This window comes from Gossypium arboreum, chromosome 2 (genome assembly GCF_025698485.1).
Source record: "Gossypium arboreum isolate Shixiya-1 chromosome 2, ASM2569848v2, whole genome shotgun sequence".
Lineage (NCBI taxonomy): Eukaryota > Viridiplantae > Streptophyta > Magnoliopsida > Malvales > Malvaceae > Gossypium > Gossypium arboreum.
Window position 1 is genome coordinate 1478898 of NC_069071.1, and position 23307 is coordinate 1502204.

The following is a 23307-nucleotide window of genomic DNA, read 5'->3' on the forward strand; positions in this document are numbered from 1 at the left end:
TAACAATAAAAACAAATAAAATTTTCTTAACAAGACAAATAATTTAGGATATGAACTAAAAAATTGTTCTTATATTAAGGCTTGATCTTTTTTTTTTGTCCAAGTTAACTCTTGAAGTTGACAATTGTTCCCATATTAAGGTCAAAAAGTGATTTAACCTTTTTCCATTTGCTTTCATTTCATGAACTTTCAGCTTTCTGGGTGCCATTCTTAAACAGGAATGGCAGGCTTAGTGGCATTCAGTTATGGGCTTCCTTTTGTGTTCTTTGTGATTCAGAGAGGGGAAATGAAGTTCTAAACATCAGATTTGGTGGATTCTATTTGTTTCCGGGTTATAATGATATCCATGTTTCTGTTTGTTTCCCGAGAAAATTTGCTCATGACTCACTTAAGGGAACTACATATGACAGTTTTGTTGACTTTACAAAATGTATGGATGTCATGATTGAGTATTTAAGTAAACTAATGACGATAAGGTACAGTAGGAAGAATTGTTCAAACTTTATACAACAGAGAGCAAACTACAGAGATTAGAGAATGTCACGAAAAAGGAAAACTACCCGAAAGAGGCAATTCATGCATTAAAAAGAAAGAAAAAAAAAACTGCTTTCTAACATTCCAAGGCTAAGCTATCAACCTAAGAACTGCGATGGACCATAAAACGGGAAAAAATTTGACAGCTAATCTGCCTGAAAGCGGACTTCGCTACTCGAGATAGAAGAAAAAGAAATAGGGGAGAGGGCAGAGGGGAGAGGGCAGAGTTTGGAAAGTGATCCAGTAAATACATTGCATGCTTTCAACCCATTTCGAAAGAACTACCATAGAACCAATCTGGTTCGGTTGAAAATTCTGTACAGCAAGTTGCATGTTCCGTATGGAGCCTGTTAAACTCCAACTGATAGTGATTTGGCAGTTTATAGTCGCCCTAGTGCAAGAACCACCGGATAAAATGAACTGTTAGAATGCCAGATTTAGTCCCATGAATGGTTTGATGGAGGTAAAGCTCCCATTATATTAGAGCTTGGTATCCGCATTTGTGAACTCAAAAAGCAAAACCTTAGATGCCATAGAGATCCCGTAGTGCTCACTGAGGGTTTAGTAAAGGCGGCCCCGACATGTAGAAGCTCCACATTGACATGGATATCCTTGACCAGGCAGGAGTTCATATCGATAGTCAAAAGTCAGCTCTTCACCTACAGATATCTGCAAAATAGTGAAATAGGAGGGTAAAGAAACGTCAAAGACATGCCTATTTAAAACCTTCTTGACCCAATTAAACTTTTTTTGATAACTAGCCACCCGATTAAACTCAGCCATCTAAACCACATCTTATTTCACAAACCATTTTCAACAATAGATCATCTAAGGTTCCATATATGCAACAGATTTGTACTCAATATTTTGAGAAGCACTTACATCTTGACTGGCATAGAGACCAATGTGAGCTCGGTGACAATCCATGCTGTCCACAAGAACTTGATGATTCACAAGATTTGGCAAGCAGCTGAGAAGAATTCAAGGACAGAACACGAAGTTTTCATGAGTGCATCAATAGAAACTTGGGATTTCAAAAGTAGAGATATAGTATCATTTTCTGAATACAGCAAGTTGAACTGAGCCACTTAGCTAAACTAATTCCTTCACAAATGTCATAAATGCTAGTCATTATTACACATAATTAGAAAATGATGAACATATTAAAATCTCTGGATCTTCAGTCACACAATTTTTATGGCCAAGTTACAACTTGGAAATGCCAGAATGGGAAAACATTTCAGTATGCGATAGCGGATGCATACAAGTGTATCCTCACCTATGATTGATGAACCGGGAAACATTTCCGTATTTGGATGCATCAATAAAATATCGTGCTTGTCCTTCAATCAACCGGCTCATATCATTTATTTGAGAACCAATGTTGAACATATAGTTGCAACCATCTCTACCATACCTGATATTAGATCATACAGCTGATTCAGCATAAAGCATATAAGCATAAAAGCAAGCACAAAGTAAAGCAGATCTCTGTAAATGAGATTGAAACCTGGTAAGCCTATTGTTTGCCTCTTGCTCGCCAAAGATCTCCCCAACATATTCACACACGAATGTGCCACTCAGAATTGGTTCACCAGCCCTGACCCCCCAGCCCTGAAGATCAACATGAAGCAATGTTAGAGGACAGAACTTTAGAATACAACAAAAAGTTGATATAATTACCTTATTCTCGGTTTTGAAGACTTCCAGTTTTACACGTACACCTTTTTGCAAAACCCTATTCGGGCATGCTATATTGCAGCTACACTTACGGTTGCATTCATAGACAAGGTAGCCCTCCTGTGCAGTTTCACAAAGGTTATCTCAAGACATAAAACAAAATCGAGGAGCACAGGAAGACACCAACGAGTACATATCAGTATCTACTTGTGAAAAGGGCATGTATTTCTATAGTGTTCTGAATGGTGAAGGTGAAACATTGCAAGTCTAAAAAGGAAAAAATAATCATATTGGACTTTTATGGGTATCATATCAAGTCAATAGTGCACTCCCTTGACAAGATAAAAGCACATGCTCTTTTATACGTGATTTGAGAAACACCATAAGCAACCAAGCAACATCAGCATATGACACTTCAGTGAAAATTAACAATTACACTTGACAGAAAAAGAATTACAGTACCTCCAAGATAATTCGCCCTTTGTCATCATAAGGAAATCTACCCCGCATAGGTTTCCCAAATATGTCTCTCGCATCTTCATAATCATTATCAAAGAGATATACATGATCACATGTCTCAGGAAAGCATGTTGAATTGGAACAGGTGCACCCAAGTTGCACACTCTGGAAAGATATGTAAGTAGTTAGAAGGAAAATGAAAAAAAATGTAAGAGTTAAGCCAATCCAAACAAGGTAAAAATTATCGCATCGCGTGACAGGTGAGACACAATCCATAAGAAACAAGGATGATGGTGCCCTTGTTTTAAGAAATTGCATTTCATCGTATTATCAAACAAAACCCAGAAATCTCCAGGTAAGAAATTATCAAGAATCCTAAGAACAGCTTATGGTTGAAAGGTCATTGTGACTTGCAACCAAACTAGACTCCATTGAGGGATAATCATAAGGCATCTATATGTAGTAGGAATCCAGAAAACGATAAAACAATCCAAATACGAAGGTACCTCAACATCAAGATCAAGAGATTGATCAAGCGAAGAATTTGTAACATAAATGAAGTTCTCCCAAGGCATCGAGGATCTAGCATTTTGCTCATTAGAACTAAGACCAGAGATGTAAACGGAATCAAAAAGCCCTTCATCCACTACACAAGCTACAGGAACTGATTCTTTCCCAAAGCTTAAATCATCACACAAGATACTGGCCTTCTGCATGGGCCTTTTTTTGAAATGTTGTGAATCAATGATATAGTGACATTCATCCAGTTCCAACTCCTCATCTGCATCATCCAAGGAATCTGCTGATTGGCAACCCTCAAAGCCATTAGGGAGAGGAATCAATGGGGACAGGAAATCTGGATCCTTGGCAGGCTTACATCCATTTATGCACACAAATTTCTCTTGATGCCACTCGACTTGAACATTATGCTCACTGCAAAGCTTGGCTGCCTTAAGGTACAAACATTCAGGTAACATGCTATACTTCTCTTCCAATGAGGCTTTGAGGCTCACTTTGCAACAAGAAGAGCGAGCAATAGACAGAATGTCCAGGTTATTAGGCCGTGGTTTTGTTTTATGAGTTCTGGAAAACAATATTTTTGCAAGGGCAGAGCACTGCGGTTCTGCTAATCTACCAAGATTTGAATTCTCCATAACATGAGGCTCTGCACTAATGATTTCAGCATCAATCAACTTTGATGCCTGGAGGCGTTTTTTCATAGTAGCAGTTGCCCGATTCCTAATCCTATATGACACTGCCCCCAGACCTTTCTTAAATCTAGGATGGCTAAGTCTCCCAGATTTTAGTTTATAAGCATAATAACGAACCCCTTTCTTTGGAGGACGAGAGCTAGCTAAACTTGGTCCCATGTGAGCAGCCTGGTGGTGGCGGCCAAGATCAGGCAGCAAATCAAATTTCAAGCCACAAAACCTGCAAATAAATTTTTGAACACTGCCTACATTCTCTGAATTATTCTCCAAAGAAGCTGAATTTCCGAGCTCAAGTTTCGGTGGAGGTTCCTCACTCGCAGATGGATTATGCTGTTGAGCAATCTTTGACAGTCTAAAATCAACAGGATGAGTGGACAGCACATGCAACCATAATTCCTCAGTATTGCCAAAATGGCTGCCACAGGAAATGCATCGTAGAAGCATGCACTGTTCGACAAATTGCACATGGTGTCTCTCCTGAACATGGGATTCCAAAACCTTCTTGTTAATAAATGAATCCAGGCAGATTGCACAAGCATAACCTCTAAACAACCGTTGCGCTTCCTTTTTATGATTCTCCATCCAGTGTGTTCCAAGCTGCTGGTCATCAAGAAATTCCACTGAGCACATTTTGCACTTAATGGTCTTGTCATCATCAAAGCTATCATTGATGGCCAATGGCAATGGAACAGGTTCTTCCACGAAAGACGATGAAGGTGTACCTTTGTCACCAGTGAAGCCCCATAAACTTTGCAGTCTCTCCTTTTCACTGTATACCAACTTCATTAAAAATTCCCCAACTCTATAATCTTTTGATGCTTCAGAAAGGGCCCACTGAAGTTGGACATCCACAGGAACAGGGTTTCTTAGAGATAAAATACTTTTGAAGAGCTTGTAGAAAAGTTCGCATGCTTGATGTAAATGCAATTTCTGCTCAAGTGAATCACAATCTTTCAAAAGATCTACAAACACTTCTCTGGATACTATCCTACTCTTACCATTTCTTGCACGCTTGAGCCAGCTTGGAAGGTGTTTATCACAGTATAATGAATGCCTCTTAGGACTTTCTTGACAAGGATCAAAACCATTATTGGAGTATAAGCCTATGCAATGCATTAATTCTGTGCCATCATGATCTTTACCAGAATGTTCAGGTTTCTCAATTACGCTGTCTCCTCTGTGCAAGGCATCAGCCTCAATTACCGATACTGGTTCCACCTGCAAGGGACTGTCATTGTCTCCCACCAACACTATATCTCTGCATAATGTGGTTTCTGAACTCTGAATAATCTCCAGACGCTTCCTTTTTCGTGTGTTCTCTGGAGAATGGCAGCTATTATTTGCATCACTTTTAGGTCTGTGTTTCTTGCAGAATGAGGAGCCATATAGCGACCGATGCTTACATCTAGTACCAAGCACGGTCGTACCTTCACACATTGGTGTATCAGCAGAGGGTGTCGCCTCTATTTTGCTGAAGCTACCAGTAAAACGAGATGCCAAGTGCACACAACAATAAACATCCCCCTCATTTGCCCACCTCACACACTGCCTTCCTTTTGACTCTATGAACGCTATGCACTGTCGGTTTTTACTCCCAGCATCTATAGATTTCTTAGCAACTGCTTCATTCACAGGTGTTAATTCCACTTCTTTAGGCTGAATGTGCAGAGTTGAGGTACTCTTGACCTCTTCACTTGCTGTTGTTATTTCAACATTCTTGGTGTGAATGACTTCCGGATGCCTTGCTTCAACAACAATATTATTCCATCTATCAGTCAAACTATTTGACGTGTCCATTGGTGTTGTTTCCTCTCTCTCATCTTCCTTTTTACAGTGTTGTGGCGTTGGCAAATTGACATCTACAGCATCTCGGTTACTAAAAAAATCAGAGTCAATTTCAACAGCCATAGTTTGATCCGACCCATTGCTTTGAACCATGGAGGCATGTGTATCTGCACGACGAACTTCAAGCTTGGCCCTTTTCCTGCTAACTTGTATATTTGTGTTTGAGAGACCATCACTGCTCCGCTGATTGACATCTCCAGTAGAAGATACAGGATGAGACGTCGAGAACCATTTCATAACTTCATGCTTCCAAGTTTTCCACTCAGAACCAAGTGTGGGCTGTACTGATGCATCTCCAAGAGACTTAACCTCATTCCATAGTATAGCATCATACAACTCCTGAAACAACAAATTACTTGTCAACATGCACCATGCAACTGATGCATTATTGAACAGTCCGTGACCTAAAGGATCAAATTGATTATGCAATCCTAAGAACAGTCTGCCCGGCAAAAAAAAAGAAAAAAAGTTCAGCAACTGATGCAAAGGGCCACTTGTTTGCATAGACGGAATGTTCGGGTTAGTAGTAAAACCTTTACTTCTAAACCTAAAGGTCAAGGGAAGAAGGTTCCTTTCCTTTCCTTTTCTTCTTTTAGGTGATAAGGGAGTGGTGGCAGTGAGTTTTAGGTAACAGAAATTCTACAATGATGAGAAGATCACTTGTGAATTTCAATCAACATAACTATTTCACTATGCACTGATAATAACATAAATGGGCACGAATAGAGTGAGACATACTTCCTTTAGCAATTCAACGGATTCAGCACTATGTGCATTCTGACATTGTTGCACCCACGAATGAAGAGACTCTTGAAGCCACTCAGCATTTATATAGCACGGCAATATCATCTGTAGAGAATAGAAATATTACCATTTACATTTTAATGCATGTAAAAGAAGAGAACGGTGGAGATAGAGATGGATTAGATGAAAGGTTACAGTGGAGATAACACAGTGGTTATGATATATAATATAGAGATAGATATCATTACAGGAAATAACAAGGCAAGACAACTGAAAACAAATGAATCTATTATACAGAAATAGAGATCTAGTAGAAATAATGCTATCAGAATTATCTCCTGTAATGATATCAATTCATATAGACTTGATTCCTATATATATTTATATATAAATTTTATTTTGAGAGATAATGATATATTATATCAAAAAAGTGAATAAGCGTGTGGAATGTTTTTATTTTATTTTTGGTTCTTTTGGCTATTAAGAGTGGATAGATTTAGAGGAGGGATATTTATAAATAAATAAAAAAGATTTTTCATAAAATTCTTATCTGACATAATTATCCTTTCATTCTTTTTATTTTAATTTAATAACTTGGGTTTTTCGTGGTTTCACCAACTAAGTATATGTCATGAACCAATGAGGAACTCTATATATGGTATAGATGTCAAGTAAAGGATTTACAGTTTGAAGTTTCAAAAGCATTTTTCCAAGATCAGAGTAACCATTGCAGCGTGAAGCCTCCATAGCAAAATCCTTCCAGACAACCACATTACGTGCTGCTTCAATCAAAGCCTACACAAATAGGAATAGAACTCCGGTAAGAATAAAGCTGAGGAATTGAGGAATTATATTAAATACACAAGAATTATAAAGATGAAAAAGAAAACAATACCTCAACATGGAACTGATCAATTATATTCAGCATGCCAACAGCTAGCTTTTGCTGTATGTACCGCCTAGCAACGGTCAAATCTCTAACCATTTTTAGTCCAACTTTATGACTCCGATATGCAATAGGCTGAGGGAACTCACTAATGGATCGGACAAGTAACATGTCTGCCCAAGAATAATTCCTCGTGTGAGGGAAAAATATCACAAAATACTGCTTTCGATCATGGGTCGGTTTTGCTTTTAAAGTTGATAATGGCCAGTCAGCCCTTGCACATCTGATTCCAGCCTGCCATTTTCCTCTCCACTATACTTGGAGAAACAGAAGAGTATCATATGAAAATAAATTTAGCATGCATCCTTATCTTCTAGAAAATTGGAAATAATAAAATGGTAGCAAACTATTTCTAGAAAATGAGAGAAAAAAAAAACAATATACATATATTTAATAGGAGACCACATATAGGAATTATCAAGGGAATTTAAATGGATAATCCATAAAGCACACAAATAAATCATTTCCAAGACAATAAATGTAGGGCATGTCATGAGAGAACATGCTAGAAACTGTTGCTGTAACGCAAGTCAAAACCATAACATTATACGAAATCTGGCATTTCAAGGAAGTGAAAGCTAAAAGAAGAAATGCTACCTTGACCCATAATGCAACAGATTCATCATGCTCTAACCACTTAGGCTCTGAAAGAGACAACTCTCCCTCCCTGTTGTTGATTGGTGATTCACTCTCGATGGTGTTAACGAGGACATGAGAGTTTTCAGAGGTCAAATAAGGTCCAGTGCAACAATTCTGAGCATTCAAATCATCATATTCATCATCATGTGATCCGCAAGATAATCTTTGGCCTTCTGCCTGACAATCATAATATGAAGATCCACTATGATGGTCCTCTGAAATTGGTAATTCAACCCTTGTACCTTGACCTTCATCCTGTCTTCCTTCTTGATTCCCTTCATTAGTCAGTAATAAGTCATCCATCCTACTATCTGCCACTTGAACTTGTTTCTTCTGTTCCAAGCAATTAGATTCTCGGTCATAAGTAAAAGTTGCTTCTGGACTCGGTTGAGCACAATCAGAATCCGCAACATACTGAACACCAGAGCAGGGCAGCACTTCCATGATACAACCTGGAATCTCTAAAGCAGTATAATGTGCATATAAACATTGATTATCCCCCAAAACCACTTTACTGCCCAAACAAAGGTCAATCCAGGAAAGAGTAAGATGCTGCAAAAGAAATCTTGTCAAAATATATACCAAAAATTGAATATACATATGTATATATGTATGTATGTATGACATAGTATATGTAGGACTGAAAGAAAGACAGAACAAACATACCAATTACACTTGAGCATGAACATGTAAAAAGCACATATATGCATGCATGAATGTGCTTCATGCAATGTAAAATGGACATAGGGCTTGATGTTTCATTTATGCAATCATATAAATTGGGGTCAAATGACCAGCTTAACAAGGTCATAATCACTGTACTATTTACGACTTTAAATAACATAACTTCTTCCATGTTGCTTAACCTAAAGGTCTTTTGTCAGCATTGGATTCATTAGCTATAAATCCTTTTTCCAGAAACTTATAAATTTCTAAAACACCCTGGATCAAGAACAAAATTCAATTTTTAATTAATCCGTCCATAATTTTAATCGCATTTCTTGAACAAAGTTGCACTCTTTTTATCATTATCAGTCATTTCATTCTGTTTCTAAAGAAATAAATTTAACAAAGTGCTAATCTTTTCTATAGATTTTTTTTTTTTAAAAAGGATAAACCCTTTTATTGGGTAAAGAAAAATCAACCAATTGCTTCAATATGAGAATCAAATTGAAAGCCATCAAAAAGGAAAAAGCTTTCAAGGAACTTCAAAGATACCTTGGTTTAATAATGTATAATTAGTAATATAAAACCCATTTAGTTAATTTATCAAAGCGTAAGGTTCCTGGAAAAATCTATGCTATTTCTCCATAGAAAAACTTCACTAAGGCTAGCTAGACCCCAGATCTTAAAATGCATCTCAAAAACCAAAATTTCCAAGAGAAAAGGTCCAAACCAACAAAACCCAGAAACAAAAACGCCACAAAACCCTAACATAATCAGCAAATTTCATCCTTCATTAATTTGGTAGTAACAATAATAATAACCCCCCAAAAGAAAATATTTTCCTTTCATTAGATTCACATTATGTAAGAACCCACCATGGCTAGACATATCATCAAAATGTTGACTAACATTCTAGGTGTGTCCAAATTCCAGATGATACAAGTAAACACATACACATATACACGATCCCCAAATCATAAAACACGTATCTAAGAACGTAAGAACAATTAATATCCTGAAATTTTGGCTAAAATTACAAGAAAAAAATAAAAGGGTTCATTACTTTTAAGATAATGGGTTAGTTCCCCTAAGGGAGATGGGGGAGTTTAGGTAAGTAAACAATACGCATAACAAAGAGCAGCTGCTAGGTCACAGAAGAGGGGTAAAGAATTAGAAATTGACTGCAAAAATGTTACATAAACATACCAATATCCATAACATAGGAGATAAAGAAAAAAAAGGAGGGGTGGCTAATGTATTTTTACCTTCTACATAAAAAAGTGTTAAATGGATGATCACCTAATGTTTATTTTCCATGGTTGTTGGTTTTTTGGTTAGGCAAATGAGATTCGAGAAAAGGGTTTCATTCTTTTTAGAAAGGGGACTTGGGTGTTGATGAGGTTATACATATAATTATATATATATGTGGTTCATGAGTCGTAATATAGAGGGGAATTGGCCATTGTCCCCGTGGCCAAAATCAAAACTAACATGAAAACAACAACAAAGGGAAACACATGTAAACAGATAACAATAAGACCCTTACCTAATCTCAAACAGGTTTTTGGTCTGTATACGGCCCTTTGCTTGTGTTCTGGTTCAGTAATTTTATCATTCAATGAGGGGTCAAAATCCAAAAAAACTAGACTTCGGGGTTTTTTCTTTCTTGGACTTGACTTTGGGTGTTGTTTTAAACCTTTAAAAAAGTATATAACTTTGGTTTAATGGTGGAAGGGCATAGAGATTTGTGATAAATTGGTAAAGATAGAGAAAATTTTGATGAGATTTGAGAAAGCAAAAGAGAGAGAGAGAGAGAGAGAGATCAGATTGGTTTTCAATTTATTAATTGATGTGCGAAATTGTGGTGCGTCTCTTATGTTTTTGGTTACCGTGAGAAGTATATTTATGGTCGAATTTTGTAAAAGGTCCTTGTACTATGTAGTTTTGATTTATTTAATTCTTATTATCTTTTTACTTTTCGGCCAATTTTTTATTATTTCTGTCAAATCTTATCTTTTAGGGTAAATTATATCCAAAGTCATTAAATTATTAGAAATTTTACGTTTTAGTCACTCAACTTTAAAAAATTACAAAATAATCATTAAACTATTTGAAACTTTACATTTAAGTCACCGAACCATTCAAAAATTTTGTAAATTAATTAAATCATTTCGAAACTTTGTTTTTTAATTTGTAGCACTAGAAAATAACTTTAAATGTGATCAAGGTAATCTTTTTGCAAATTTTGGTTAAGGGAATTTTGGAATTTTATTTTGTTGTATCAAAACATTTTAAAATCAAAGCTAACACATTTCAAGTGAAAAAGTCATTTTTTTTTAAAAACTTATTTTTCCTTTATCAGTAAATCATTTTTCATTAATCAAGCTATTTTTCATAAAATAAAAATAAAAAAATGTTGAAAATGCAAATATATATGTATATTATAAGTCATTTTCCATAAAGAGACACAAGTGCCCATTTATCTTGTTTTTATGAGGACACATTAATGAAAATTGGGCTTAAATCGTGAGTTGTATATTCTATGATACTAGTAATGAACCCAATGGGCCGCTAGGTCATTTAATATGTAATTTTACGGGTCAACACTTAACACTTTTTTAACTTTTTGATTTTGTGAACTTTATTTATTAATTGTGATTTTAATTTTTAAAGACTTTATTTTATTAGGTCTAAATTAAAAATACCATTAATGTTTGTCGTTAAAATGTTGATGTGAACTTTTTTTAAAAGTAACATTAAGCAAGCGCTTGGTTGATATATAATCTAAAGAAGATTAATTTATAGGTTATCGAAGGTAATTTTTTCAAAATTTATATGATAAATTCAACTTAAAATTAATAACTGGTATAATTATTTTCTTTCATAGAGTAAAGAAATTCTTATCAAATATGATGTACTGTCAATTCCTACTTATGCCATATCTTGGTTTCCCCTTCCTAAAGCTCTGTGTGATCAGTTCAGCTCTATTATGAGTAAGTATTGGCAGCAAAAAGGGCCTCCTAAATGAGGTAATCACTGGGTGAAATGGTCTAAGCTTATGTTCCTAAATTGTTTGGTAGGCTTGGATTTGGTGTCATGGCTCGGTGTAAAATTCCTGTACTTGTTAAACAATGTTGAAGAATTATGATTAATCCGGATTTTTTATTGTCTCGAGTTTTTAAAGTTAATTATTTTTTTGATTCTATTTTTTTAAGTTCTTCATTAAATAATAAATTGTGCATTGCCTTTTGTCTCATGTTCATATTGTAGGGACATCATAGTTCGGTTACTTTGAAAAATTATCTTTAAACCCGACCAATCAATAAAGAAACATCATTAATTGTTGTCTACAGAAAACTAAACTAGAAGTTATGGCTCAATCGATTGAGACTATTCCACTATGTCATTTACAACATTGTTCCAACCAAAGTAATCAAATTTGCACCGGTTTTGACGGTATAAGGTGATGTTCATCATTCTAGTAGTAAACTAAAACATCCAACCCTTGTTTGCACGGTAACACCTCATCCAAAATAATAGCCAGCGAAAAATGATCTACACCTTGGTTGCTGTTCTAGTTCTAGCCATTTGCCACCATACAACCTGGGGGCTGAACCAGCAATGTGCCCCGGCACCATGGCTGCACCAGCAGTGCTGCCACGTGCAGCCAGAGAAAACCTGGAAGCCCACAACCAAGCAAGAGCTGCGGTAGGGGTCGGACCTCTCAAGTGGAGCAAGCAACCGCAAGGTACCAAAGTAACAAAATGGGTTATTGGTTTGCAAACATGACAAATCATAAGTACGGAGCAAAACAGCTATGGGGTAGCAGAGCCACTACGGCACATGGTGGTTGAGACATGGGTGAAAGAGAAGGGTTACTATGATTATGCCACTAGCACTAGAACCAATTTTGTTTCCATTTGATTTCAATTCATGTACTTAAAACTTTCGGGGTTTTATGGTTGATGTGAAAATCAGAATCTGAGACTGAGAGTTTTAATTGTTGTGCTTTCTGCTTAAATTGTCAAAAACAGGAATGTCAGGCTTAGTGGCTTGTAGTAATGGGCTTCCATTGTGTTCTTTGTGATTCAGAAAGGGAACAACAGATGTGGATTCTGTTTGTTTCTGGGGCTTAATGATCCATGTTTCTGTTTGTTTCTCGAGAAAATTTGCTTACAAATTTCTCAAGGAAACTGCAAGTTCTGACATGTCAGTAAGGATATAACCTTGTCTTACACATCTCACGTTTAATCAACAAGTATCAGAGATTAAACAATAGGAAGAATTGTTCAAACTTTATACAACAGAGAGCAAAAACTACAGAGATTAGAGAATGTCACAAGTAAGGCTGAGACACTATTACCAAAAAAAGGCAATCCATGCATTAAAAAAAAAAACTGCTAAATAACATTCCTAGGCTAAGTTATCAACCTGTGAACTAAGATGGGAACATCAAAGGGGGAAAAATCCGATGGCAAGCTCTGCCCAAAAGCAGACTTAGCTACTCGAGATAGAAGAAAAAGAATTGGGAGATTGAAGAGAGGTTAAAAAGAGATGAGTAAATACGTTGCATGCTTTCATCCCATTTCGAAAGAACTACAATAGGTACAATCTGGCTTGGTTGAAATTTCTGTTGAACTCCAATTGATAGTGGTTCGGTAGTTTACAGTGGCCCTAGTGCAAGAACCAGAGTGCCAGATTTAGTCGTTTGGAAGTAAATCTCCTATTATGTTAGAGCTTGGTATCCGCATTTGTGAACTCGAAAAGAAAAATCTTAGATGCCATAGAGATCCCATTATGCTCACTGAGGGTTTAGTAAAGGCGGCCCCGACATGTAGAAGCTCCACATTGACATGGATATCCTTGTCCAGGAAGCAGTTCATATCGATAGTCAAGAGTCAGCTCTTCACCTACAGATATCTGCAAAATTGTGAAATGAAAGGGTGGCTAGGTTCAATACGTTTATAACACTGGAGCAATAAATACTTAATGGTTTTATATATACATATATATATATTTTGAGATTAGCCACTCAATTAAACTCAGCCATCTAAACCACATCTTATTCCACAAACCATTTTCAACAATAGATCATCCAAGATTCCATATATGCAACAGATTTGCACTCTATATTTTTTAGATGCGCTTACATCTTGACTGGCATAGAGACCAATGTGAGCTCGGTGACAATCCATGCTGTCCACAAGAACTTGACGATTCACAAGATTTGGCGAGCAGCTGAGAAGAATTCAAGGAAAGAAAGCGAAGAAATAATCATGAGTGCATCAATAGGAATTTGGGATTTCAAAAGTAGAGATTTGGTATCACTTTTTAAAAACAGCAAGTTGAGCTGAACCACTTGGCTAAACTAATTACTCCAGAAATGTCATAAGTGCTAAAGACCCTATTACATATGATTAGAAAAGGGTGAACGTATTTAAAATCTCAGGATCTTCCGTTACACAATTTTTATGGCCAAGTTATAATTTGGAAATGTCAGAATCAAGAGAATGGGAAAACATTTCAGTATAAGATAGCGGATGCATACAAGTGTATCCTCACCTATGATTGATGAACCGAGAAACATTTCCATATTTGGATGCATCAATAAAATATCGCGCTTGTCCTTCAATCAATCGGCTCATATCATTTATATGAGAATCAACATTAAACATATAGTTGCAACCATCTCCACCATACCTGATATTAGATCATACAGCCAATTCAGCATAAAGGCAAGCACAAGGTAACAGCAGATCTCTGAAAATCAAATTGAAACCTGGTAAGCCTATCGTTTGCCTCCTGCTTGCCTAAGATCCCAACATACTCACACACAAATGTGCCACTCAGAATTGGTTCACCAGCCCTGATTCCCCAGCCCTGAAGATCAACATGGAGCGAAGTCAAAGGACAGACTCTAGAATACAAGGAAAAGATGAAATAATTACCTTATTCTCGGTTTTGAAGACTTCCAGTTTTACTCGTACACCTTTTTGCAAAACCCTATTTGGGCATGCTTTATTGCAGCTACACATATGATTGCATTCATAGACAAGGTAGCCCTCCTGCACAGTTTCCCAAAGGTTTAATCTCAAGTCATAAACCAGAATCAAGGTGCACAGGAAGATACCAACAAGGCTATGTATCAGTATCTACTTGTGAAAAAGGGCATATATTTCTATAATGTTCTGAATGGCGAAGGTGAAACGTTGCAAGTCTAAAAGGGAAAAAAAATCATATTGGACTCTTATGGGTATCATATCAAGTCAATATTGCACTCCCTTGACAAGATAATAGCACATGCTCTTTTATATGTGATTTGAGAATCACCATAAGCAACCAAGCAACATATGACACTTTAGTGAAAAGTAATAATGGTTCACACTTGACTGAAAAGAATTACAGTACCTCCAAGATAATTCGCCCTTTGTCATCATAAGGAAATCTACCACGCATGGGTTTACCATATATGTCTCTTGCATCTTCATAATCGTTATCAAAGAGATATACATGATCACATGTCTCAGGACAGCATGTTGAATTGGAACAGGTGCACCCAAGTTGCATACTCTGAAAAGATATGTAAGTAATTAGAAGGAAAAACAAAACAAAACATATGAGTTAAGCCAATCCAAGCAATGTACAATAAATCCCATCATGTGACAGGTGAGATACAATCCATATGAAACAAGGATGCTGCTGCAAGGCACTTCATGGTAGTATCAAACAAAACCCAGAAATCTCAAGGAAAGAGAATTATCAAGAATCCTAAGAATAGCTTATGGTTGCAAGGTCACTTTGACATGCAATCAAAGTAAACTCCACTGAGGCATAATTGTAAGGCACCTATATGTTGTAGCAATGAAGAAAATAATAAAATAATCAAAATACGAAGGTACCTCAACATCAAGATCAAGGGATTGATCAAGCAAAGAACTTGTAACATAAGTGAAGTTCTCCCAAGGCATGGAGGGTCCAGCATTTTGCTCGTTGAAACTAAGACCAGAGATGTTAAGAGAATCAAAAAGACCTTCATCCACAACACAAGCTACTGGAACTGATTCTTTCCCAGAGCTTAAATCATCACACAGGACACTGGCCTTCCGCGTGGGCCCTTTTTTAAAATGTAGTGAATTGATGATATAGTGACATTCATCCAGTTCCAACTCCTCATCTACATCTTTCAAGGAATCTGCTGATTGGTGACCCTCAAAACCATTAGGGAGAGGATTCAATGGGGGCAGAAAATCTGAATCCTTGGCAGGCTTACATCCATTTATGCACACAAATTTCTCTTGATGCCACTCAACTTGAATGTTATGCTCACTGCAAAGCTTGGCTGCCTTAAGGTACAAACATTCAGGTAACATGCCATACTTCCCTTCCAATGAGGCTTTGAGGCTCACTTTGCAACAAGAAGAGCGAGCAATAGACAGAATGTCCAAGTTATTAGGCTGTGGTTTTGTTTTATGAGTTCTGGAAAACAATATTTTTGCAAGGGCAGAGCACTGCGGTTCTGCTAATCTACCAAGATTTGAAGTCTCCATAACATGAGGCTCTGCACTAATGATTTCAGCATCAATCAACTTTGATGCCTGGAGGCGTTTTTTCATAGTAGCAGTTGCCCGATTCCTGATCCTATATGACACTGCCCCCAGACCTTTCTTAAATCTAGGATGGCTAAGTCTCCCAGATTTTAGTTTATAAGCATAATAACGAACCCCTTTCTTCGGAGGACGAGAGCTAGCTAAACTTGGTCCCATGTGAGCAGCCTGGTGGTGGCGGCCAAGATCAGGCAGCAAATCAAATTTCAAGCCACAATACTTGCAAGTAAACTTTTGAAAATTGTCTACATTCTCTGAATTATTCTCCACAGAATTGCCGAACTGAAGCTTCAGTGGAGGTTCCTCACCTGCAGATAGATTATGCTGTTGAGCAATCTTTGATAGCCTAAACTCAACAGGATGAGCTGACAGCACATCCAACCATAATTCCTCAGTATTGCCAAAATGGCTGCCACAGGAAATGCACTGGATGAGCATGCACTGTTCGACAAATTGCACATGGTGTCTCTCCTGGACATGGGATTCTAAAACCTTCTTGTTAGTAAATGAATCCAAGCAGATTGCACAAGCATAACCTTCAAACAACCGTTGTGCTTCCTTTTTATGATTCTCCATCCAGTGTGTTCCAAGCTGCTGGTCATCAAGAAATTCCACTGAGCACATTCTGCACTTAATGGTCTTGTCATCATCAAAGCTATCATTGATGGCCAATGGCAATGGAACAGGTTCTTCCACGAAAGACGACGAAGGTGTACCTTTGTCACCAGTGAAGCCCCATAAACTTTGCAATCTCTCCTTTTCGCTGTAAACCAACTTCATTAAAAATTCCCCAACTCTATAATCTTTTGATGCTTCAGAAAGGGCCCACTGAAGTTGGACATCCACAGGAACTGGATTTCTAAGAGAGAAAATACTTTTGAAGAGCTTGTAGAAAAGTTCACATGCTTGATGTAAATGCAATTTCTGCACAAGTGAATCACACTCTTTCAAAAGATCTACAAACACTTCTCTGGATACTATCCTACTCTTACCATTTCTTGCACGCTTGAGCCAGCTTGGAAGGTGTTTATCACAGTATAATGAATGCCTCTTAGGACTTTCTTGACAAGGATCAAAACCATTATTGGAGTATAAGCCTATGCAATGCAGTAATTCTGTGCTATCATGATCTTTACCAGAATGTTCAGGCTTCTCAATTAAGCTGTTTCCTCTGTGCAAGGCATCGGCCTCAATTACCGATACTGGCTCCACCTGCAAGGGACTTTCATTGTCTCCCACCAACACTATATCTCTGCAGAATGTGGTTTCTGAACTCTGAATAATCTCCAGATGCTTCCTTTTTCGTTTGTACTCTGGAGAATGGCAGCTATTATTTGCATCACTTTTAGGTCTGTGTTTTTTGCAGAATGAGGAGCCATATAGCGACCGATGCTTACATCTAGTACCGAGCACGGTGGTACCTTCACACATTGGTGTATCAACGGGGGTTGTCACCTCTATTTTGCTGAAGGTACCGGTAAAACGAGATGCCAAGTGCACACAGCAATAAACATCCCCCTCATTTGCCCACCTCACACACTGCCTTCCTTTCGACTCTATGAATGCTACGCACTGTCGGTTTTTACTCCCAGCATCCATGGATTTCTTAGCAACTGCTTCATTCACAGGCGTTAATTCCACTTCTTTAGACTGAATGTGCAGAGTTGAGGTACTATTGACCTCTTCACTTGCTGTTGTTATTTCAACATTCTTGGTGTGAATGACTTCTGAATGCCTTGCTTCAACAACAATATTATCCCATCTGTCAGTCAAATTATTTGATCTGTCCATTGGTGTGGTTTCCTCTCTCTCGTCTTCCTTTCTACAAAGTCGTGGTATTGGCAGATTGACATCTACAGCATCTCGGTTACTGAAAAAATCAGAGTCAATTTCAGCAGCCATTGTTTGATCAGATCCATTGCTTTGCACTTGGGAGGCATGTGTATCTGCACGACGAACTTCAAGCTTGGGCCTCTTCCTGCTAACTTGTATATTTGTGTTTGAGGGACTACCACTGTTCCGTTGATTGACATCTCCAGCAGTAGATACAGGATGAGACGTTGAGAACCATTTCATAATTTCATGCTTCCAGGTTTTCCACTCAGAACCAATTGTGGACTGTACCGGTGAATCCCCAAGAGACTTAACCTCATTCCATAGTATAGCATTATACAATTCCTGAATCAATGGCAAAGAGAAATATTACTTTTCAACATGCACTATGCAACTGATGCATTAATGAATAGTCCCTGACTCAAAAGTATGAAGTTGACTATGCAATCCTAAGAATGGTATGCCCAGCAAGAAAAGAAAGTTATGCAACTGATGCACAGGGCCCTTTGTTTGCCTTGATGGAATGTTCAGGTTAATTATAAAACCTTTACTTCCATGCCCAAAGGTCAAGGGAAGAAGGTTTCATTCCCTTTCTTTTCTTCTTCTTTTAGGTGATAAGGGAGAGGTGGCAGTGAATGTTAGGAAACTGAAATTCTACAAATATGGGAAGACCATTTGTTAATTACAATCCACATACTATGACAGTATGCACCAATAATAACATAAACAGGCAACAATAGAGTGAGACATACTTCCTTTAGCAATTCAATGGATTCAGCAGTATGTGCATTCTGACATTGTTGCACCCACGAGTGAAAAGACTCTTGAAACCAGTCAGCATTTATGTAGCTCGGCAATATCATCTGCAGAGAAGAGAAATATTACTGCTTACATTTTTAATGCATGTACAAGAAGAAAATAGTGGACAAGATAGAGATAAATTAGATGAAAGGTTACAGTGGAGATAACACAGTGATTATGATATTGATAGCAGTATTGCCCAACTAACGTCAACAGGTAAGGATTTGTGTTCATTCAGATCCCTCGGGAAATATCTCGTATAATACAAACATTCAATGCATATTTTTTTTTACTTTGAGAAATAATGCATATATTATATGGTTGGTCCATCATCTAATGTTGAGAATTTTCAGACATTTTATGAAGTACTAGAATTTGTTCCACCACAATGTGGGAGAAAAGAGAATATAAATATATATAATTTTACTTTGAGAAATAATGATATATTTTTTGACAAAATAATTTGAGAAGTTATGTGAATAACAGTGTGTAGGGGTTTTTTTTTTGGCTATTAAGAGGGCATAAATTTAGAGGAGTGGATAATTTTAAAAAAAAGAAGATTTTTTATTAAAAAAATTAAATGACATAATTATACTTGCATTCTTTTTCTTTTAATTTAATAACTTGGCTTTTTCATATTTTCACCAACTGACTTGGTGTCACGAACCAACTCAGTTAGGAAATTTATATTTATATATATATAGAGAGAGAGAGAGAGAAAGAATCTAGATGTCAAGTAAGTGAAGGATTTACACTTTGAAGCTTCAAAAGCATCTTTCCAAGATCAGAATAACCATTGCAGCGTGAAGCCTCCATAGCGAACTCCTTCCAGACAACCACATTACGTGCTGTCTCAATCAAAGCCTACACAAATAGGAATAGAACTCTGGTAAGAATAGAGATGAAGAATTGCGGAAATATATTAAATACACAAGCAATATAAAGATGAGAAATCATTACCTCACAATGGAACTGATCAATTATATTTAGCATGCCAACAGCTAGCTTTTGCTGTATGTACAGCCTTGCAACAGTCAAATCTCTAACCATTTTCAGTCCAACTTTATGACTACGATATGCAATAGGCTGAGGGAACTCATTAATGGGTCGGACAAATATCATGTCTGCCCAAGAATAATTCCTGGTGTGAGGAAAAAATACTACAAAATACTGCTTTCGATCATGAGTCGGTTTTGCTTTTAAAGTTGATAATGGCCAGTCAGCCCTTGCACATCTGATTCCAGCTTGCCATATTCCTCTCCACTGTACTTGGAGAAACAGAAGCGTATCATATGAAAATAAATTTAGCATGTATCCTCATCTTCCAGAAAATCAGAAATAAAAAAATGATAAGAAACTATATCTAAAAAATGAGAAAAAAAAAAGCAAAATATATATTTAAATGGGGACCAGATACAGGAATTATCAAGGGAACCTAAGTGGTCAAATGGATGATCCATAAAGCACACAAATAAACCATTTCCAAGAAAATAAACATAGGGCATATTGTGAGAAAACGTCCTAGAAACTGTTGCCGTAATGCAAATCCAAACCATAATATTTAGATAAGAGATATGATATTTCAAGGAAACCAAAGCTAAAAGAAAAATATGCTACCTTGACCCACAATGCAACAGATTCATCATGCTCCAACCACTTGGGCTCTGAAAGAGACAACTCTCCCTCCCTATTGTTGCTCAGTGATTCACTCTTGATGGTGTTAACGAGTAAATGAGAACTTTCAGAGGTCAAATAAGGTCCAGTGCAACAACTCTGAGCATTCAAATTATCATATTCATCATCATGTGATCCACAGTATAATCTTTGGCCTTCTGCCTGACAATCATAATATGAAGATCCACTATGATGTTCCTCTGAAATTGGTAATTCACCCCTTGTGCCTTGACCTTCATCCTGTCTTCCAGTTTGATTCCCTTCATTAGTCACCAATAAGTCATTCATCCTACTATCTGCCACTTGAACTTGTTTCATTTGTTCCAAGCAATTAGATTCTGGGTCATAAGTAAAAGTTGTTTCTGGAGTCGGTTGAGCACAATCAGAATCCGCAACATACTGAACACCAGAGCAGGGCAGCACTTCCATGATTCAAACCGGAATCTCTAAAGCAGTATAATCTGCATATAAACATTGATTATGAACCAAAGTCATTACTGTCCAAACAAAGCTCAATCCATGCAATCGTAAGATGCTGCAAAAGAAGCCTTGTCCAATATATATACTGAAAATTTAATATATACATACATGCATATATGACATAGTATATGTAGGACTGAAAGGAAGACAGAACGAAGATACCAATTACACTTGAACATGAACATGTAAAACGCACATAGGTTTGCTGTCTCATTTATACAAACACCAAGATAGGGGTCAAATGACCAACTTAATATGGTCTCTACCACAGCATTATTTACGATTTTAAAGAACATAACATCTTCCATGTTGCTAAAGCTAAAGCTCTTTTGTCAGCATTAAATTCCTTAGTTCCTCACCATTTACAGCAACTTATAAATTTCTTAAACACCCTGGATCAAGTACAAAATCCATGGTCAAGTTTTACTTAATCCATGCATAATTTTAATCCAATTTCTTGAACAAAATTGCAGTCTTTATTATTATTATCAACCATTTCATTTGGATTCTCAAGCAGTAAATTTATCAAAGTGTCTTTTATTAGGTAAAGAAAATCAACCAACAAACCAGCAAAAGGAAAAAGCTTTCCAGGAACTTGAAAGATACCTTCGTTTAATAATGTATTAATTAGAAATATAAAACCCATTTAGTTAATTTATCAAAGCGTAGGGTTCCTGTTAAAATCTATGCTATTTCTCCATATAAAAACTTCAAGATGGCTAGCTAGACCCCAGATCTTAAAATGCATCTCAAAAACCAAAATTTCCAAGAGAAAAAGCCCAAACCAACAAAACCCAGAAACAGAATTGCCACAAAACCCTAACATAATCAGCAAATTTCATCCTTCATTATCTTGCTAGTAACAATAATAATAACCCCCCAAAAGAAAATAAAAAAAAACTTTCCTTTCATTAGATTCACATTATGTAAGAACCCACCATGGCCTAGACATATCATCAAAATGTTGACTAACATTCTAGGTGTGTCCAAATTCCAGATGATACAAGTAAACAAATAAACATATACACGATCCCCAAATCATAAAACATGTATCTAAGAACATAAGAACAATTAAGATAATGGGTTAGTTCCCCTAGGGTGGGGGGGGGGGGGGGGGAAGGCTAGGTAAGCAGCTGCTAGATCACAGACGAGGGTAAAGAATTAGAAATTGACTGCAGAATGTGACACACATAAAACATAATAACATGCATCACATAGGAGAGACAAAGAAAAAAGAAGGGGAGGTGGCTAATGTATTTTACCTTTCTATATATATAAAAAATTGTTATGGATGATCACCCAATGTTTATTTTCCACGGTTGTTGATTTTTTGGTTAGGCAAATGAGATTCAAGAAAGGGTTTCATTCTTTTTGAGGGGATTTGGGTGTTGATGAGGTTATACATATTATAACACTACATATGTGGTTCATGAGTCGTGATATAGTGGGGAATCGGGCATTGTCCCCGTGGCCAAAATCAAAACTAAATATAAAAGGAACAAAGGGAAACACACTTGCAAAAAGATACCCTTGCCTAAACTCGAAACCGGCTTTTGGTCTGTATATACGGCCTTTTGCTTGTGTTGTTCTGGTTCAGTAATTTTGTCATTCAATGAGGGGTCAAAATCTAAAAAACTAGACTTTGGGTGTTATTTTAAAAGTAAATAAAATTGACTAAACAGAGGGAGGAGAGAAACTAGGGAAATTGGTTTAATGGTGAAAAGGGCATAGAGATTTGAGATTAATTTGGTAAAGATAAAGAGAGAATTTTGACGAGAGATAGAGAGAGAGATCAGATTTGGTTTTTAATTATCAATCAATGTGCGACATTGTGGTGCGCCTTATATTTTTGGGTACCGTGTGAAGTCTATAAATGGTCGAATTTCAAAAAAAGTCCTTATACTATGTATTTTTATTGATTTAATCCTTATAGTCCTTTTACTTTTCGAAGTATAAATTTTTAGTTTTCAATCATGTATATCTTGGTATTTTTTTACAATCAAACTAATTCTATATTTTTCATTTTTGTCTTTTTTAAATTTGCCACAAAATCAAGTGAAAAAAAAAGTGTATAAATCACTTAATTCCTCATAATTTGATCTTTTAATTCCACCATCTTCTTCTAATGCTTAAATTCTAAATTTGGTCAATTTGTTATTTCAATCTTTATATTTTAATTTGTCAGAATTTA

General features: G+C 36.7%; 2 protein-coding genes across 8 annotated transcripts; both read right to left on the reverse strand.

The window, feature by feature from the left end:
• Positions 1 to 410: 410 nt before the first annotated feature.
• LOC108452162 (histone-lysine N-methyltransferase SUVR5-like) lies at positions 411 to 10600 on the reverse strand. Of its 6 annotated transcripts, none has more exons than XM_017749941.2 (12): positions 10271 to 10600; positions 8017 to 8610; positions 7369 to 7671; positions 7158 to 7268; positions 6468 to 6578; positions 3180 to 6068; positions 2677 to 2838; positions 2218 to 2334; positions 2045 to 2148; positions 1814 to 1951; positions 1417 to 1504; positions 411 to 1203 (listed from the first exon to the last, which is right to left on the reverse strand). In XM_017749941.2, the coding sequence occupies exons 2-12, from the start codon at positions 8500 to 8502 to the stop codon at positions 1096 to 1098; spliced, it is 4617 nt and encodes a 1538-aa protein (XP_017605430.1). In that variant the 5' UTR covers positions 8503 to 8610; positions 10271 to 10600; the 3' UTR covers positions 411 to 1095. The 6 variants fall into 6 exon arrangements, with proteins under 6 accessions (XP_017605430.1, XP_052879517.1, XP_052879508.1 ...); XM_053023557.1 differs by lacking the exon at positions 10271 to 10600 and adding an exon at positions 9990 to 10254 and having other exon boundaries at positions 8017 to 8572; XM_053023548.1 differs by lacking the exon at positions 10271 to 10600 and adding an exon at positions 9931 to 10254.
• Positions 10601 to 12970: 2370 nt separating this feature from the next.
• LOC108466589 (histone-lysine N-methyltransferase SUVR5-like) lies at positions 12971 to 22931 on the reverse strand. Of its 2 annotated transcripts, none has more exons than XM_017766976.2 (12): positions 22379 to 22931; positions 20580 to 21097; positions 19923 to 20225; positions 19716 to 19826; positions 18914 to 19024; positions 15624 to 18506; positions 15133 to 15294; positions 14673 to 14789; positions 14504 to 14604; positions 14287 to 14424; positions 13875 to 13962; positions 12971 to 13644 (listed from the first exon to the last, which is right to left on the reverse strand). In XM_017766976.2, the coding sequence occupies exons 2-12, from the start codon at positions 21063 to 21065 to the stop codon at positions 13537 to 13539; spliced, it is 4608 nt and encodes a 1535-aa protein (XP_017622465.1). In that variant the 5' UTR covers positions 21066 to 21097; positions 22379 to 22931; the 3' UTR covers positions 12971 to 13536. The 2 variants fall into 2 exon arrangements, with proteins under 2 accessions (XP_017622465.1, XP_017622473.1); XM_017766984.2 differs by lacking the exon at positions 22379 to 22931 and adding an exon at positions 22055 to 22356.
• Positions 22932 to 23307: the final 376 nt, after the last annotated feature.

What these genes read in the sequence shown, in the direction of transcription:
- LOC108452162 (XM_053023548.1), bottom strand. An exon ending in CTGTTGCATTATGGGTCAAG is followed by an intron (nt 7,672 to 8,016) that starts GTAGCATTTCTT and finishes CTCCAAGTATAG; the next exon opens with TGGAGAGGAAAATGGCAGGC. An exon ending in CTCTTGATCTTGATGTTGAG is followed by an intron (nt 2,839 to 3,179) that starts GTACCTTCGTAT and finishes ATATCTTTCCAG; the next exon opens with AGTGTGCAACTTGGGTGCAC.
- LOC108466589 (XM_017766976.2), bottom strand. Translation starts at nt 21,065, where the DNA reads ATGGAAGTGCTGCCCTGCTCTGGTGTTCAGTATGTTGCGGATTCTGAT. An exon ending in CTGTTGCATTGTGGGTCAAG is followed by an intron (nt 20,226 to 20,579) that starts GTAGCATATTTT and finishes CTCCAAGTACAG; the next exon opens with TGGAGAGGAATATGGCAAGC. An exon ending in AAGGGCGAATTATCTTGGAG is followed by an intron (nt 14,790 to 15,132) that starts GTACTGTAATTC and finishes GAAACTGTGCAG; the next exon opens with GAGGGCTACCTTGTCTATGA.